Raw genomic sequence first — 19,816 nt, forward strand, 5'->3', positions numbered from 1 at the left:
TCCGCGCTGTGATGGACAAAGCTTTTAGGGAGTTCTCGAATGAATCTCGATTCGCGATTCTCAATTCTCGATTCTCGAATATCGAATTTGGCATTCGCATTTGGATACGCATTCACGGTAAAGGTCACCCGGGTCATTCGCCGAGATGTCGATCCGCATTTGAATGTGTGACATCAGTGGGGCTGATTTACTTCTCCACTAAGCGCAGAGCAAGCATATTGAATTACCCAAATTAGCAATTCCGTTTCGGGGCTGACGATATTTAGAGTCACAAAACGTCGATAAATCGTTCAATTAAAATTCGACCGTCAGCACATGGCGAAATCTCGAGCGGGCCAAAGAAGAAGACAAATGTTTATAAAAATATATTGACTGTTGCCAAACCTATTAAATACAAATAAATAATTAAAACAAAACCGAACAAAATTTACATTTTGAGAAATATTTACAGACCCTAAATATACTGAATTATTTTAGTATAAGAGTTTTGAATAAATTTAAGAGAGGCGAAACTGAACATATTAAAGATTAGAGGTTATTAGAAATGAATCAAATTTTAATTTTTAATATATAAATATATCAAAGTAGTCCACAAAATCATTTATCTAACAGAAATTCTGGATGTATTCTCAGATATTTTAGACCATTTATAAGTGTTATTTTTATATATTTACTAAACAATCCTTATGCATACATACATACATACATCCAAAATTTCTGTATACAAACAGAATGTTATGGAATTTTTGATTAGTTGTGATTTTTTTCTTTTATGAATTGTCTTTTGCATTTAGGTCTTCTTTTCTTTTCAATCTGTAATAGTTTTTATTTGTGTTTACATTCATTTATATTTAATTTAAATGAATATAATTTAATTTCTTATATCAGCACTGAAAAAGGCATTAAAAAACAATAGGAATATATATTAATATGGCAATATTATTATTTATTATTATTATTATTATTATAATAATATTATTATATATTATTATTGCTTTTAACACTTTAGCTATTATGAAACATTTCATACTCAGAGTTGATTTAAAATTTTACTTTTAATTAACTATTTCTTATTTATGCTAAGAAGCAACTTCGAATTATTGGAACGAGCTTCAAATTGTGATCGAATTACGGTTTGCATTCCTGACTCTATATAAGTGTGCTATAGACCAGCAACCAGTTATAGAATTTCAACATTGACCTTTTCTCAAATAATCTTAGTTCTACACATCAACTAACTGTGAATAATATCTAGAGTTTAGTCATATCCATAAGACACATATATCATAATACCATTTGGATATTTTATGGATTTTTGATAGAGCTATAATTATTATATTATATCAACTAACTGAGAATTATATCTAGAGTTTAATTATATCAATGAGATATATACATATGTATATCAGAATAAAATTCGTATAGTACAACGGTTTTAATGGATTTTTGAATGAGCTTTAATATATTCTCTTTGGGAATTCTCTCCGTTTTAGCAGTTCTTGACTTATAATTTGCGATTCCTTTCAATCTGTTAACTGTAGCTTCTAGCTGGTTTCTCGTTTTTTCTGTCGGTATCTGCTTTTGTTCATATTCTGCACGACCTTGAGCACAAATTGAAATTGTTGCACTTTGATTATCAGTTACTCGTGCTTCTTGTTGTTGTTGTTGTAGTTGTTGTTGCTTTCATTGTTTGGCTTCTGGTCAAACAGATTGAAATTATTTGTTGTTTTTTTTTTTTTTTTGGCAAGTTTTTAACAAGCAAAGCGGCAGCCAGAAGGCAGCGCGAACGACGCTGCGAGCTGAACGATAAAGCCGCAGCAGCTGTAGGCTATGGCAGGAGTTGGGGGGCAGCAGGAAGCGGGCAGCGGGCAGCGGGTAGCGGACAGCGGCACAGCCACAGGATTCTGGCCAAAGGCCACGTTCCTTATCGAAATGCCGACACAGTCGAAACAACGTTTAATTAGAGTTTGTTGTTTATTTATTTATTTGTATTTGCTCGAGTGTGTACAGAGTGTGTGTGTATGTGCGTGTGTGTGTGTGTGTCGCTGGTAGCCAACTAAGAGCCAAGGCGTCGTCGTCTGCTGACCATTTGCACAGCAAAGTCGTCTCTCTCTCTCCTCTCCCCCCCCCCCCCCCTCACTCTCTCTCTCTCTCCACTGAACTGCTGCACTTTTACGAACATTAATAATTTCATTGAGTTGTTGTTGTTGTTGTTTGTAGAGCTCGACGGCAACGGCTTCCGTTCTGGCTGCCAATACACAGACAGCTGCCCCGCCTACGCCCCCAATCGCCCCATTCCACACACACACACACACACACACATGTCCGGATGGAGTATGTGTATGTGTGTGTTGTTGTTGTTGTTGTTATATTTTTGAACATTTCATAAGAAATCGTTTGTGGCATTATTTAATTTTGTTATTTTTGTTGCTTTTTCGTTTCTTTTTTATTTTTGTTTGCTTGGCTTTTTGTGTGATTGTTGTTGTTGTTGTTGTTCCTGTTTGTTGTTGTTGCTGTTGCTGTTGCTAGTTGTGCACATTTTATTTACTTTGTTGTCGCTGCGAGCTGACGAACTATCTTCAATGGGCACTCGGCCGGGTCCTTGCCACGTCCTTTGGCCGTTGCTGCGGCCAAGCGATAATAATATTTGTTATTTACTTAAACGGAAGGAAGAAAATGAAAATAAAAAACAACAAGCAACAAAAACGGAAATGCACATAAATTTCTTTTTCGTAGATTATAATTCCTACCCACTCTCACACTCTCGCCCCTTCCCCTCTCCCTCTCCCTCTCCCGTCTCTTTCTCACTCACTCGCTTTCACTGTCTGTTTGCCAATAGTTTTCCCTCAAGCTTTCCCTCTCCCCTCAACTACCATTTCCTCTGCTTCTGCTTCTTCTTCTTCTTTGTCTTCTTCTTCTTTTGGCAACAGAGTTGCAAAAGCTCCAAATGGCAGCAGCGCCAGCTCTTCCAATCTATAAACAATGAATGCTCCAAATATATTTCCATATACGTACATACATATATTTCTCTTCTCATTCATTCGTTGCGCAATTTCAATAGGAAAAACTTTGTTGATGCAAATATGAAAAGTTTTTAACTTATTTTTACATGCTCGTTCATAAAGGAAAGGGAGTATATCAACTTAGGTATAGGGATCTCAAAGTTCCCACGTCCATTTGCCCGTCGGTTCGTCCATTTATCCATCCCTTCCGACTTTCCGTCGGAAAATATGCTACAATATATTAATTTGAGATTTTTCATATACTTTCTGGTACTGAAATTTATATACATGACATCTTATATGTATGTATATGTTACCACTAAAATATATATTAGATATAAAAATAATTTAATTGGAATACCTTATAGTGCGATAAAAATAAATATTAATAGATAGTTTACATGATAACTGGATTGGTCTGAATTCCTTCAACAATTCAAGAGCTCGAGATCCTGAGGTTCTTTGATTCAACTTATTTATTTATACCGACTATAAAATATATCGTCCGATAAATACTGCAATACTTAAAGCTCTTAAAATTCTAAAAAAAAAAAAAAGAATAAATAAATAAATAAAAAAATGCCTGTACCAAAGGAAAAATGATGAATTTATAAATTATAATTTATATAATTGAAATATAACATTCAAAAGATATTTTCACATCCTGATGCTAAAATTAGTATGAACTGCAAAAGACACCAAACGAAAGCAACTATTGATAAATGTAATTCAGCATTTTTTATTATATGATTATTTTGAAAAACATCATAATTAGAATATGATATAATATAGAACATAATATAATATATGTAACTATAAATCATAGTCAAATAAATGAGCTCGAATAATGAAATATGATTCACTTTTTGACTCTAAATTTAATTTATATTTTGTTCACTTAATTTTATGTTTATGTTAAGTTTTGCTTTTCAAACTCGTAATATCGCCAAAGTGAGACGTATAAATCATTATTATTGATCATATCAAGTCAAATATATATATGTATCAAAATATGTGAGATAATAAAATATGAGACTTTAATGACTAATGAAAATGAAATGAAATGAAAATAAAAATTGGAAATTTGTACTAGAAAGCCATTTCGTATTTTGGGGATTCCACAATATATGTATATAGGTATAGCAATAATTTGGCTGAAGCATATGAAGTCCTTGCACTGTTATAAATAAGATGCGCTAAAAAAGTTAATAAGATATATATTTAAATTAGACGATATAAGAACTAAATCGATAGTCATATTAAGGAAAAAATAAAAGTTTATGCAAAACTTTATAAAAATTATTACTATATATGTACATATTTGTACATCCGAAGACCTCTGAAGCCAGTGCTTTATAATTATATAATATTATAATTGTCTCCAATTTTTAAATAAAAAAATACATTTTTATTTTTATTTTAATACTCCTAAGTATAACTCTATAACTAATATAAGTAGATTATATTATTATATATCACAATTGAAATTGAAGTATGTCTAGGTTTTTGTTTTTATTTATTTATTTATTTTATTTTATTTTATTTTTTTTTTTTTTTTTTTTGAAAATTTCTCCACTTGTGCTTTGCTCCTCGTTTTCTTCTTGAAGTGGCATCAATTGTTGTGGCAGCCAAACTTTAGCAGTGCCGCTTGCTACTGCCGCCGCCTCACTCCTCCTCCCCACAAGCATTCGATGCACTTTTCATCTTTATTAAGTTGTATTTTCTTATAGACAGGCAGCAGCAGTCGCAGCTCTAATGCCATAAGTAGTTTTTCATTGGAAAAACAATATGGTACTGCCTCTGCATGTGTGTGTGTGTGTGTGCAGAAGTGATTTTCACTTCGAATGTCCCATGTCCCGCTCCCCTCACTCCTCACCCTCTCCTCTCCCGGCATCACTCGCTTCTGTGACAGTTTCAAGTGGTTTTTCAGGGCAATCAATCAAAAACGAAAAACATTTCTCGTGTCTGCTGATCGCTTCACTGCCAAAGAGAGAGCGAGAGAGGGAGAGAGAGGGATAGAGAAGAGGGCAAGAGTGGGGCGTGTACGACACATGTGGCCAGGCTGCATGCCTGATGCATCTTAATCCTGCATCCTGTCTCCCTTTCACACCCACTCTCCCACACGCTCTCTCCCTCTCTCTCTCTATATTGCTCATTTGCATGCTGACTTTTGCTGTTAATAACTGAAAACTAAATGAATTTCCACAATTTTCTTTTCACCTTTCGCAGGTAACGTATGATGAATGGTCGCTCTTTAGTTGTTAGCACCAAGAAAAGTCAGGTAAGTGTCCTTTTGGCATCTCTTTAAGTCCTGGCCGAATGGTTTGATAAATTGCAAAGTGCCTCGCAAACTTTGGCCCATACAGTGCCCGCCCAACCTCAGCAACAGTTGAATGTCCTGTCAGAGGCAGACGAGACGACAATTTGTTGCTGCTGTTGTTGTTGGGCGGCTCACGCGGTGGGCGGGGGCGTGACCGGCGTATTTATTTGTGCATATCGAGGCTATTTTCGTTTGCGTGTGTGTATGTGTGGGCCCAACAGCGGGACTTTAGGTGCTGGTCCTAAGCCCGTTTTATGGCAAGCGTTGAAAGTCACAAAATTTCGTTCGTTAGTCGCAGGCAGAGCCCAAATGGAAGGTAAAGTATGACAGCGAACAGGTAAATATGCATTTATGTAAGCAGGTAGCAGCTCAAACGAAACGTATGCGATCATAAAATGTGCAAAAATAATGAGAAAACTCAAAAAGAAAACGCAAACAAAACTCCAAATAATTTGGTCCGTGTCGCGAGTCCAGTGACTCTACAACTGTGCGGCACTCAAAAACAGCTGTTTCGGTTTGCCATAAAAAGTGAGTGCGCATATTTATCATGCTGGCCCGCTCGCGCAATGCGGCGAATTCGGGTTGGTCGTCGTCGTGTTTGAGCTCGTTTGCTGCTCTCTCTTTGTCGTGCGCGCAACGAAAACAAAAACAAACCATTAAAAGTGCAGCGAAATGACCGTTTGAGCGTGAAATACGAGCGAAAACAATGCGGCGAAGAGCGGCGCAACGCGAGAGTACCGCTGTGTGACCGTGTGTATGAGTGTGTATGCGAGAGAGTGTACACTTGTCTGTCAAGATTATGGCGGTTTTTCAGTAACACCGAGTTGGGGGCTGCCAAAAAGAAAATTATCGTCACTGTTGCTGTTGCTGCTGCTGTTGTTGTTTCCTCAAGCGCCGACGGCAACTCCTATTTTTCTTCATATGCCATTTTATAATTTTGTTGTTGTTGGCTTTGACTCGCGAGCGACTTTCGTATTGCACTCGGCACTCAGCATTCAGCACTCAGTTCAACTTGAGTTTGAGTGAGCTTCGCTTGTCTCACATACGCAGCTTCAGTCATACACACACACATACAACCACATTCACATCAAGTTGATATCGTGTCGTCGTCTTCATCTTTGCTGTCGCTCGCTCGTCGTTTTCATTTGATAAATTGCGTTTATAAGAAAGAGATGAATTGTCATGCACAGCAGCGCAGCGCCAACAACACAGCGCCAGCTGTTGTGCGCTTGTGTGTGTGTGTGTGTTTGCGAGTCTGAGCGAGCAACGGTTGGCGCTCATTTGGGGCCCGCTGCCGCCGCTTTAAATCATATTGGCTGCGCCTCAGTCTCTGCCTCTGTGTGAGCGCAAGTGTGTGAGTGACTGAGTGTGTGTGCAAGTGTGCGTGAGCTTTCTCATCGCCACATTTTTCGCTCGCACACAGTTTTCTTCGCCTGTCTTGCCCCTCTCAACATCAACGTTCGCTCCAAGTGCTCGGCGCTCGTCTGGGATTGGAAGTTTCCAAATGCAATTTTGCTGCCTTGAGCTTTTCGTCTTATTATCAAGCTGCCGTTTCTCTTTTTTTTTCTTGTGTTTCTTGCACGTTTTCTCCTATTTCTTTTTTCTGTTTTTGCTCAGTGGGTGGAGACCACGATGCGCCCATCTCTCTCACTCACTCACTCAATCTCGCTCGCTCGCGCCACCTCTGCCTGCCAGCCTGCCGAGCTCTGCTGATTTAAATTTCATGGTCTCCTCAATTTTTGCCAAGTTGTAATATTAAATTAAATTAAATTCCCTTTGCATTTTTCTTCCTCTTTTTTTTATCATAGCCTGGCCTTAAAGAATGCACTAGACAAATTTTTGCTAACCGTTATTACACGTCTCCCACCCGTTGCTCTTATTAATTAATTGAGGAACTTTAAATTTGCAATTGGATTATCATAAAGAAGATGTTCTTAGCATACAATTTGATTCATATTTTCAATATATAAGAATATTATTTCGATTTGTTGTTGAACTGTTAAAATGTTCAGGAATTATTTTAATTGCCTTTGAAATTATTAATGAAGGAAAAATTTAATAATAAAATGTAAAAAAATATTTCTTGTATGTTATAATGCAAATATTCACTAAATATACAATACGTGTTCTGATACATTTGTTAAAATAAATATAATATATTTTACAATGAAATTAAAATAAATTTATATTGATCCAAAAACCAAAATTTATTCAAACTTCTGCAAAGGAAACTTATATACGAATTATTACCTTTGTTTATTTTTAATTTATATATAAATAATATCAATATATGATTTCTGTTAAACTTGTATCATCCAACTTTAAGAAACTCTGAGTTTATTAATTTTATTAAATATATTTTACAAGTTTTCCTCAATTCTAGATCTCCTATTCTTGACGTTTATCTCCTTGAACTTGTGTATTAAATCACTTCAATGCCATTTTGTTCATTTCTTTCAACGAATCCGTTTTTGGCAATAACACCCACCCACACACACACTTACACACATACAAACACACACCCATGTTCACTCACATTCACCTGCAAATAAAATAGCAATTTATTACTTTTAATTGAATTTTCAAATGAATGCAAAGTCTGTTCACTTTTGTCTGTTCTGTTCAGTTCAGCTCTTTTCTTTTTTTTTTTTTTTGTTGGCACACAAATTTTGCATTAGCGCGTCTTAAATTTAAAACACCTTGGGCTGCGCAACAACTTTGCATTGAAAATTGAAAAGGCAACAACAAAAATCTCAAACCGCAAATCAATCAACGTCTCATAAATTTGTCAAGACGGCGACAGTTAGACGAAAGCTGCGAAGCGAAAGAGGACAAGAGGAAGCGAGGACAAGTGTCGCTCGCTCTCTGCCTCTCTCGCTCTCGCCAATGCAGCTCAGCATTTGCGGTGGGAGGGAGGGGGTGAAGTGTGTACAAAATATGATCAGCTGTTTTGAAATGGAAACCAGATTAAGTGCAGCATCATCGTCGTCATTATTATCTTTGTCATCGGGCCACAGCCCCGCAGCGGTGGCAACAACAATATCCTTGCCAACGCCAGCCAGCCTGCCAGCCAGCCAGCTAGCCAGCCAAAACAAAAAAACAAAGCAATTTTTCATTTTTTGCTAAAACGGCGGCAACATTAAAACGAGCGCCGGCGTCGACGTAGCAGCAGCAGCGCCAGCAGCAGCCGCTCGTATTTGCCGTTGGCTGCCCAAAAAACAAAAATGGCGACCGGGCGCCGCGAGCCGGTTAACCGAAAAAAACAAAAACAATTGGAAAACGGGAGCAACAAAAGGCAAAAAAAACTAAAAGGACGCACAGGCCAAAAATGCGTTGTTGAAAAATTGCCTCGAAATATGTGTTAACTGCTTTTTAAACTGCCACGAGGACGACGACACGACGACGGCGACGACGTCGTCGCCAGCAGCAGCAGTAGTAGTAGCAGCAGCAACAACAATAACAAGCAGCAGCAGGATATGCATTTTGGGCCGTTGAATTTATCGGTGGGCGATTTATTATTGCACACAAAGTTCACGGTGCGAACAGCTGTTGGTGTTTGTGTTGTTTTTGTAGCTGTTGTTCCTGGCAGGATCATTGGCTAAGTGGCTGGATCGCCATGACGCCTGGCGACGGCGACGGCAACGGCGACGGCGACGTCGTCGACAATGACGACAGCGACGGCGACGTCGCTGCAGCTTTTGAAGGCGTTACCTATTTGACTGTCGTTGTATGTGTAAGTGCTTCTCTTTTCGTATGCCTGTGTGTGCGTGAGCATGAGTGTGTGTGTGTGTGCAAAGAGCGCAAAAAAATTGAGCGAAAGTTGAGCGCGTTTTGAAGTGACGGACAAGCGCAAGCAAGCAAGCTAGCGAAGGCGAAGGCAATGCCCAACAACAAGCGATAGCGTCGTCTGGAGTGGCGGCAAAGACTAGAAAACACCTGAAAGCACTCACTGACACAAACACGAAGCACGTAACGCAGAGCAGCAGAGAGAGAGAGAATACGCTCAACCCCAACCCCAGAAACCACCCAATGCCCAATGCCTGCGCGCACAGGTGGAGCGGCCAAAGAAGACTGAATGGCAAACTGATGCAAACTGCCACTCACTCAAGCGAAAATAACAAATGGGATTGGTTTTTGCTGATTTTCAACGCACGCACAGCGACGGCAACAGCAACAGCAACAGCAGCGTCGGCAACGGTGACGGCGACGACGACGAGTGTACTGGCAGCAGCAGAGAGAGGCGATGCGACGCTAGCAGCGGCCAAAACCTATAAGCCGTCTCCTTTTGGCCAAAGCCAAATAAATTTCAAACGAATGAACGAACGATGAGCGAGCGCCAACGACGACGACGACGACTACGTCGTCGTTGCGCAAAAAGAGTCGAAAAACAAATGGCAAAACAAAAACAAAAGCAAAAAAACACACATACACATGCACATGCATACATACATATAGCAAAACTGAGCGCAGTAGAGTAGCGCAGCCGAGGCATGGCATAGCCAGATTGTGACAAGTGTGTGTATGACAGAAAAGGCGTACTAACAAATCAGTCATCATCCTTTGCGCTCTGCCTTTGGGCCCCATTTTGTAGTGCGCTCACAAGAGCGCGCCTGCGCTCTCGCCGGGCAATTCGCCGCGATTACAGCAACAAAGCAGCCAGCAAGCGCACACATAAATACACACACACACACGCACGCACCACAATTCGCCGGAGTCGAATGTGTTTGTATAGCCATCGCACTCGCACTGCTGGTAAATTTATGAGTCTCCGCGTTGTACAACCTTTTTTAATGGCACAATTGTTGCGTCGCCGCCGTCTTTGCGACTGTGTGTGTGCGTATGTGTGAGTGTACGATCGGGCAGACAGTGGCGTGCAAGCGTGCATGAGCATGATTGACAGTGTGTATTTGCCTTCGAACCGCGTACGACGTGCTTGTGCTTGTGCTGTCTGTGTTGTGTGCGAAGCGAGAAGCGAAGCCGAAAACGCCGAAGCCGTCGCCAACGCCGCAGCCGTTGAGAAAAATTATTATTATTACAGCTATTACATAGCATTATTATTGTTATTGTCGCACAACAACAGCAACCAGCAACAACTAAATCAAAAATAATAATAATAATCATAACTGAACATATTTTGGACGCCGCCAAAAAATTTTTCTCGTCGCGATCTCCACGGTTAGCCAAAAATATCAAGGAAAAACAAAGAAACAAAAATCAAATCTCAAATAAGCAAAAAGCGCGCGCGTCTCGTTGCGCGACGTTACGATCGGTCGTTACGTTACGTTACGCGGTACGCAGCAACGTTAACGGACTTTCGTCGTGTTGCCGCTGCCTTCGCCGTCTCAGTCGCCGCCGTCGCGTTACCGTCGCTAAAACCACATTTTGCAACATTTTCCCATTGCACGCGTTTCGTTAGGAGCAGATTCCAAAAACAAAAAGTGCACTAAATGCCACTATAAACTGTAAACTGTAAACTGCAAACTGTTAACAGTTAGTTGATGTTCTTCGATTGGCTGCTGGATTGACAAGCTTTTGGTTTTTCATAGTATATTATAGTATGTAGAAGCAGCTGTGATAAATAGTGCGCATATTATACGAAGCAAGAAGTATACGACATACAAAACAAAACAACAAAACAAAACGAATACAAAAACAACAAAATATAAAAACGGAGCAACAACAACAGCATCTTCAAGCCAAACAATCTGAGAGGAACATTTCGAAGTAAACGAAAAATAGAAGACCAAGCAGAAGAAGAAGAGGCAGCTGCAAAAGGCCCGAGCAATGGATTTATGACAACAACAATAACCCACGAGCAGAGCTAAAAGGCAACAGCAACTGCAAACTATGTTGCCTGGCCCACACAAGCAGCGACTACAACAACTACAACAACAGCAACTAGAAAGAAGAAGAAGAACTACTACAGCAACGGCAAACCCAATATGAAAACAAATTGTATACGATTTTTATAAACCGCAAAACAAAAACAAAAAATTTATATAACTACAACAAATTATATGTAAATATATATATACATATGTATATATACATAAATATATGTATACAAAACAAAAAAGATCTCCCGCTAATAATAAAAACGCGCGCGTAACTACAACAACAACAAAGTATACCAGAAACAACAACAACAACAAGAAATTAAATACATAAATCTAAGCAAAGAATGTAAAAAATCTAAAGCAAAGATTTTAACAAATGTGCCTGTGTTAAAAAAAAAATTAAATTAAAATAAAAAGAAGCAGAAACGAGTAGTAGAAGCATAAAGTGCAAAGCAGCTAAGAACCACGTTGAAAAAAGAAAATAAAAGAAAAGAGGAAGCTGAAGCTGAAGGAGTTAGAGGAGAGAAAGCAATTCAAATTATTAAAAATACACAAATTCTAATAATATTTTTGTGAGTGTCAAGCATAAAATAAAAAAATAAAAATATATAGAAACAGAAAAAGAAAACACAACCCGAGCGTAGCAGGAGGCCCCAACACATTCAGAGATCTACAGAGAGAGATAGATCTTCGCTCCATCGAGAGATCGGCACGACGACGACGACGAGGACGAGGACGCAAGGGACGCGGGCCCCTCGTTTTGTGTTGAGCCGCCAACTGTCGTCTGTACACCACTAAAAGTGGCACAAATCGGGTTAGACGTCGCTCCCAGAGCATTAATGGCTCAGCCTAGGGTAAGTACTAGAACTGCAATTAACCGTTAATTTCAAATTCAAAGTCTCAGCGTCAGAGTGCTAGTGAGAAAAATTGGTATATGAATATCTTTGATTTGGCGACGGCATTTTTTAGGCGACGGCTTTTTGAGCTGGGAAAACATTTTCACACTCTGTACAGATTTTCCACTCGGGTGTGTCGTAATATTAAAAAAAAAAAAAAAAAAAAAAATCTGAATTTCGTGTGCTATAATTTCTGAAAAATTAATGTCAATTATTTGACAATTCAGTAAGAGCCATAATTATTTGTGAATATTCTCGAGCTCTCGAGACAAGTGAAGATTTGCCCAATTATAGTGAAAATGTTCGTATATTTTGTTTTGATTATTTTTGTTCCTTGCCGTCGGATTTTGGAATCGGCCTTACTGTACCTCTGCGCATATATTTTTATTAAGCATTTGATTGTGGCGTGACAAGATTTTTATAGATATACCAAGCTATAAAAAATTATAATTGCGGGAATTTTATCAACTTCATAATCTGAGTGTACACGTTAGTATTTAGGTATATGCATACATGTTTTCAGAGAGTTATTATCAAATCAAGTCTGCAAATTGTTTCATTTGTTTTTATTTGCTTGTAGTATTCGAGAGTTTTGGAAACTCGCAACAGAATGAATAATACTAATAAATAAATAAAATAAAATATGAGATAGATTTTAATAATTAAATAGAATAATATGTGATAAAAATAAAATATATATAGCATGTGCAATGGAAATAATCAAAATATGTAATGCAATAAAAGTAGAAATAGTATATAATTATAATTGTTAGATAGATGGTATTTTCTAGATACCTAGTCAAATTTATATAGAATATACTTAAATATGATAAAGTTATGAGATACGTAGTTAATAGAAATGGAACAAATATATAATAGAAGAAAGATACAGTAGAAATAGCAGGAATAGATAACCGAGATCTAAGATAGAATCGAAAATATATAATTAAAATATGAAATTCGAGGGAAGAAATTGTAAATAAACCTGATCACATTATAAGATATATAATAAGCAATCCATAAAATACATATATATAAAAAATATATTACAGAAATAGGAATATATAATAGTAAAAGAAAGAATATATAATAGATATTTGAACATAACATATAATAGATATATTAAGAATACATAATAAAAGCAAATATTTTTTTTTATTATTTGTAATAGCTGTTTGAATTCATTTGAGAATCCCAGCTCTGAAAAATCATAAGATTTTTATCTGACTAAAGAAGTCTGTAAAAGATACATTTACAAATTTCAATTAACATTGATTTATTTACACATAACTTAAATAATAGAGTTAAATTTTGTGTATTGCAAAAGAAATTTCGATCTATTTATTTTGTTTTATGTTATTTGTATTATCATAATTTGCCGTGTAGCTCTGGCCAGAGATCAATAAATTATTTATCAGCTGACTGACCAACATACTTAACGCTCTTTTCTTATTTTCGGTTTTGTTTATTATTTATTTTTTGTATTTTTGCTATTTGTTATTTACCAACTTTATGAACTGATTAACATATGTGTGTGAAACGAACTTGATATTTCTATGGATCGTTAAATCGTTAGAAAATGTATAACAAAACGAGAGCAAATCAAACTCAATAAGCAAGTGTGTGTATGTGTGTGTGTGTGTATAGTTGATAATTAGTATATTGTGCGTGTGTGCGTGTGCTTGACACTGTCGCACATGGTTAAGGCACTTTGCTCTGCTAACGATATGCCATATAGCAAAAGTTTAAATCTTCGCGTTGATTTAAATATTTTAACTGCACTGCATGCGGTTCGGTTCGGGGTTCGGGGTTCGGGACTCAGAGTTCAATGCGTTGCGGTTCGCTGTTGGCTGGAATGACAGAAGATGTGAGCCGCTGTTCACATAAATTTACACTTGTGGTTTAATACGCCAAATTCTCTCGCTCTTTCTCTCTCTTTCTCTCTCGGTGTGTGAGTCTCTGATTCCAATTGCAACCAAAATGCCATTGGTGTGTGCGTGTATGTGTGTGTGTGTGTTTGATGTGATGCATATAATTTTATTGCACAGCATAGGCAGGCTGAGTACGGCCGGGCAGTGTACGGTGTGCGATGTACGACGGCCTGTCCGGCATTCATTGAGGGCAACACGCTGTGGTTTTATTATTTACAATTACGATTTCATTGCATTTCTTTGCGTTACGAATTCTTTTATATTTTTATAATTTACACTTAACAAGAAAAACAGAGCCAACATTTTTGATACACACATATACATTATAATTTGATTATCTGATGCCTATCGCAGTTAATGAAAAGCCAAAGAGAATAAAAAGATTACAGAATGCGAGCAGCGGCAATTGCAAATTGTTGTGCAGCTGCCACACACATACAGATACAGGCATTCACACTCACACAGCTGTAGTCGCCCCTCTGCATAGCTGCAACATTCAACATTCAGCACAAAAATTGTTTTGGTGTTATTTTAATTTAAAGGTTAACCGCAGCGTAATTTGTGGCATAAAATATAATTCGTCTAGTGTGCGCGCTGCTCTCGCACTGGCCACAGAATGAAAAAGTCAAGTAAAAATCAAAATACAAATGAAAATCAAAATAAAAATGCAAATGCAAATAAAAATAATAAAACTCAAATAAAAGTGCAACGATAGCAAATGGCATTCGCGTTCGACATTCGCCTCCGTTTGCCACAGTTGCAGTTCGCCATTTGCGTTTGGCTCTGCGGCTGCATTTTCGATTTGGCCTTAAATTGTTTTCAGTTTCTTTTTTTTGTAATTTTTTTTTTAGTGTCTTTTCGGTTTTGTGGGTTTTATAGTGCACAATTTTCCCATTTCTCACGAGTCTTGCCTATTGACAGTTTAACAGTTCACAGGCAGTTCGAGCTCCATAAATTGAAAGAAATCCAATAAACATGATATGGCAAATAGTTTACAAAATAAATATATAAACATTATATACAACAAATTTCTTTAAATTATTATAATACAATTTCAAGTATTTATAAAATAAATAAAGAATATCTTTATATTTAAAATATTTAACAAAAAGTTGAAAATAAATAAATTATTAATTGTTAGCTAAGCTCATGTATACATTTTTTAATTAAGAAGCAGACTGTATAAAGATTTGTAAAATTTTACAATTAGCTCAAACTAAACCACAAAATTCCAGGAAACATTACAAAAATCATAGAGTAAAACTTTGAAAGATAATAATATTTAAAGTGCAATGAATTCATTTTAAACATAAACATTTATTGTGCTGAGAATTCTCAAGACATTTCTTGAATCTTTACCTATGAGTAGGTATAAAATATTATTGTATATAGGTTAACCTAAAGTTAGATTTACAACTTAATTTAATTATATTTATATTCGACATTTTTTCTGCTTGTATCAAAATATACGTAGCAATAGATGTGTAAAGTTTTAATTGAATTTCCAAGTGAATGTTAAACTACTTAAGAGAAAAGATAAGTTAACTAGATAAGTTAGACTAGTAAAAATATCTACAGTTATATGACCGAAAGTTGGCTGAGAATTATTTGACGTTTGCCAGTTTTGATTCTCGTTACTTTCAACCCGAGTGATTCATAGAATCTGACGGAGAGAAAGACGAACTGTGACTTGGGAGACCGAGAAACACGCAGTCTCCAATGAGTCATGGGCGGATCTAAATTGAATCTTGAGCAGCTGAGTGGAATTTGAGCAAGGTTTACTTACCCTAGCATAGAAGCTTGTTCCTCAGGACTCTGGCGCACATTTAGTATAAACAAATTATACAATTTATATATGTATATGTATGTATGTATGTAGGTTGTTGTATATGCATATTTTTACCATATTCATAAGAGAAACAACGGCGACTGCATAAAAATTATGCGCTGCAGGCCACACTGAGCCTCCGACAGAGAACGGAACGACTCTGACAGTCTCCCGGTATTGGATACCCCATTCACATGGACTGCTCTGGGCTCCTCCACTCTCGATAGCTTCTCCTGTGGCAGTGTTTGGGGTTTTATTTTTTTCGTGTGCTAAAGAGCTTCATGTTTAATGATCAAATTGCGTGCCTCGTTTGGTGCCTGTTGGTGCGTTGTTGTTGCTGTTGTTGTTGTTGTTGTAGCTGCTGCTGCTGTTAGTAGTTGTTGCCAAGAGGCCATTGGAAGTGTTTTCATTAGTTTCATTTCTTTTTACATTTGCGCTCAAATCGTCTTTAATTTTCGTTCGCTTACAAATATTTCGCACAATGTAATTTCCCCCAACATTAGCGCTAAGCGAGCGTTAATTTTCGGCAAGTTAAGTGAATTCCATTACATCTGTTTGACTTACGCGCTGGCCAAAAGCGAGATGTGTACTATAAACTAACTGATACAAGCTGCCGTTGGGCTGGCTTGGTGTGGGCCAAAGCAACGAAAAGACGTGGAAAATCATTTAGACAAGTTGCACGCCGCTCATTAAATTAAATGAGCCATCAGCACGCAATTTATTTTAGTATTTTTTCTTTACTTTTTGTTTTTTTTTTTTTTTTTTTTTTTTTTGAGTAACTTTTGCCATGCCAGACGCAGACGCAGACGCAGACGCGGACGTAAACGCAGCTACTTCACAGTTTTGCCATAGCTTCACTCCGTACATAGCTCCCTCGTCTCTGCTCCTCAGCTGCTTCTTTAGTTCTTTCAAGCCAATTTAATTAAATAGACACCGCGCGCTGCTTAAAAAATTTGATAGAAAATGTGAGATAATATTAAAAGTTGTTTTTAAATTTATAGACATACTTATACCTATGCATACATATATATATATATATTTAGAAATTAATACAATGTATAGACGGACAGATACTAAAATGCCTTGAAAACGTGTCTGAAAGCGGCAAAATGTTTAATGATATTCCAAATATTCAAATTCATATGAGATTCGTCGGCTTGTATTTGGTTCATTTCATATGTATTTATGCATAAATTAGTTAAAAGCAAAATGACTAATCTAATTTGTAGATTTTGTTTTGTTTTTTTTTTTAAGTTTAACAACAATTTGGATGTTTATTTTCATTATTACTTGTTATTAATAAATACAAGCCAAAGATATTAAATTGGTTATATTTATATTTCTGTTTAATCCCAGACGTACTTAGGATATTTGAAATGCTAATTCCTAGAATTTCAATTAACTTTGATTTTTGGTCTGGTCGAGCTTATGACAGGTTCGAAAATTGCGCTAGCTATTATATTAAAAATTTTAAAAGTATTTTTGGCACTGCTTTTTATTTAATAAATGCTCGCACTGACGTCATTTGTTGTTCTTGTTGTTGCTTTATTTATTTTGTTTGTCTCTTGGACAAATGTTAAAGCAAGAAAAATGTTTGCTTGCTGTCGCGTTGTTATTTGCGTAGTCGTTGCTTTAAATTTAGCTGCCGATCGTGTGATATATAGTATAACTACTATATATGAGCTTCAGACATTCGTTTCCCAGCATTAATTTAAACTTTTAAAATCATTTTAAATGAAATCGGCACGAAATAAAGTAAATTCGTCCGTAAGAGTTTGGAGAGAGCTTTGTATGTTATTATTTATTTTATTTTATTTTGTTATTTTATTATTTGTTTATATTTTTTTTTTATTATATTAATGCTTACCATATTTTTATTATCATTATTATTTTTTAATTCTTTGCATTTTATCATCTATTATTTTCATTATAATTTATTTACATCTTATATTTATTATCAATTATTTATTATTTATTTGTATTAAATTTTATTATTTATTTTTTATTTTACATGTATATATATTTTTTTATTATTTTCATTATTATTTATTTTATTATTATTATTAGTGGTAATAAAAACGAGCGTGTTCGATTTGACTGCGGCTGCAACTGTAAATTAAAACAACGCCGAAACACGCAACAAAAATTAATTGTCTAACACCAAATAAACTATACAAAACATCGACGACGACTCAAAAGCAAAAAAATATAGAGAGAAAGAAATAATAATAAAACTGGGCGTGTGTCCAGCTTAATGAAATGCTCTTGGCTTTGCTGGGCGGGGCGGGAAGGGGGTGTAGGGGTGACTGGGACTATGGCTTACTCCAAACATTTTGGGCGACTCTCTGACACACCTACAACACCAACCAATTCCAATTCCAATCCCAATCCCAATTCGAATTCTAGAGGCAATGGCACTAGCATATCTCAGGGTCATGCGGTTCTGCGGTTCGTCTGCTAATTAAGCAAGCGAAATAAAAAAAGCAACAACAACAAAAACATCAGCGAAAGAGGGAAAACAAAAAATTAAATTAAAAAAGAAAACGAAACAAATTCAAATACAACATGATAAACAATTAATTTTGATTAGCCGGCCAACGCCGCACAATTAAGAATGTGAAAGAATGAAAAGCAAAAGTGTTGTCCGAATAAGAAATCAATAACACTGTCCAGCACATTTAAGCACAGAACTCCAATCGAGCGCATTTATGTATATGGAGCACACACACACCCCCACACACACACACTCAACACACACGTGCTGGTGCTTTAAGGGCTTGCTAAAATGGCGGCCATTGTCACCGCACACACACACACATACGCGCACACATAGACAGTCGCACCTATAATTCTTGCAGTCTGGCGCTGGTCAGTTTTAGGCGCCGTTAGATAAACTCCCCAACAGCAACAAAAACATTGAAATTGCCGCCTAAACTGAACACCTAACGTACCACTATTTTCATCTATCCATCCCGCTCGCACACTCTGTTGGCCAACTGCATCTGTGTGGCGCTGCATTTGGCTACAGTTTTCGGTTTCAAGTTCAGGCCAAAAATGTTTGCGCAAATGTTTTGGTCAGTTTTTGCCAGCCGCCCACTTTTTTGGCTGCCCGTTAGGTTGACACATGCGTGTGTGCGAGTGTGTGTGTGTGTGCGTGTGTGTTTGTGTGTGTTCAACTATAACAACGAGCACAGCAACTGCCTAATGCAAGCTTAAAGTGCTGCACAAACTCTTGTAGGCCTTAAAGCCAACAATTGAGTCGAGTGAGTTGTTGATGTTGTTGTATTTGTAGTTGTTGTTGTTGTTGGCTCGATGACTTAATGTCTCGCAATCACGACAAAAGCACACACACACTTATACATATATAGATAACACACACCCACACACACACACACACAGAACAAGGACAACAACAGAGACTCAGCAACGTGGTTGAAACTCGTCCCGTCGTCCTCCCGTTGTCCCGTTGGCCATGTGACTGCTGCGCCTGTCACTGACAGCTAGCGCACCGCCCGCCCCGCCCCCGCTCGCTCGCATTGTATGTGTGGCCCGCAAATACATAAATTTTTGAAGGATTTCGGCGCTGAACTTGTCAAAATCAGACGACAACACCAACAGAGCCAACAGAGCGAACATAGCCATATACATACGGAGCTGCCGTTCGCGTCCCCCGATTGCTGGCTGTGGGCTATTGATTCACCCATCGGTAAAGAGAGGAGTGTAGTGTACATACAGACGGACAATGCGAGAGCAGAGCTTGCGACGCGCTCAACAAGGTCATTGGCTCGGGCTCGTTTGGGGCCCGCAGATGATCATCAATCAAATGGGGGAAAGCCTTAAGTCTTCGGTGCCGGGTCTTAAGTGTGTTTGCCTGTTCGATTTTTGGCGCGTTCGGTTACAAAAGTAACAAAAGTCCGCTCATTTGGGCACGGGAATGGGAATGGGATTCGGAATGGCAGATAGGGAATGCGAGGGGAATACGCGCCGCTCAATTCCCACATT

At 37.4% G+C, this 19,816-nt stretch overlaps 1 protein-coding gene across 3 annotated transcripts in view; it reads left to right on the top strand.

Moving 5' to 3' along the window:
• The first annotated feature begins 8,952 nt into the window (after window positions 1–8,952).
• hth (Meis homeobox homothorax) overlaps window positions 8,953–19,816 on the top strand; it is a 124,916-nt gene continuing 114,052 nt past the window's right edge. The window contains exon 1 of one of the 3 annotated variants that reach the window (XM_018018408.2): window positions 8,953–12,013. In XM_018018408.2, coding sequence (XP_017873897.1) covers window positions 11,999–12,013 — 15 coding nt within the window. In that variant the 5' untranslated portion in view covers window positions 8,953–11,998. The remainder of the gene's footprint in view (window positions 12,014–19,816) is intronic. The other 2 variants (XM_089476525.1, XM_018018412.2) reach the window with 2 other exon arrangements.

This window comes from Drosophila arizonae, chromosome 2 (assembly GCF_054131065.1).
Source record: "Drosophila arizonae isolate 15081-1271.41 chromosome 2, UAZ_ARI_1.0, whole genome shotgun sequence".
In the NCBI taxonomy this organism is placed as follows: domain Eukaryota; kingdom Metazoa; phylum Arthropoda; class Insecta; order Diptera; family Drosophilidae; genus Drosophila; species Drosophila arizonae.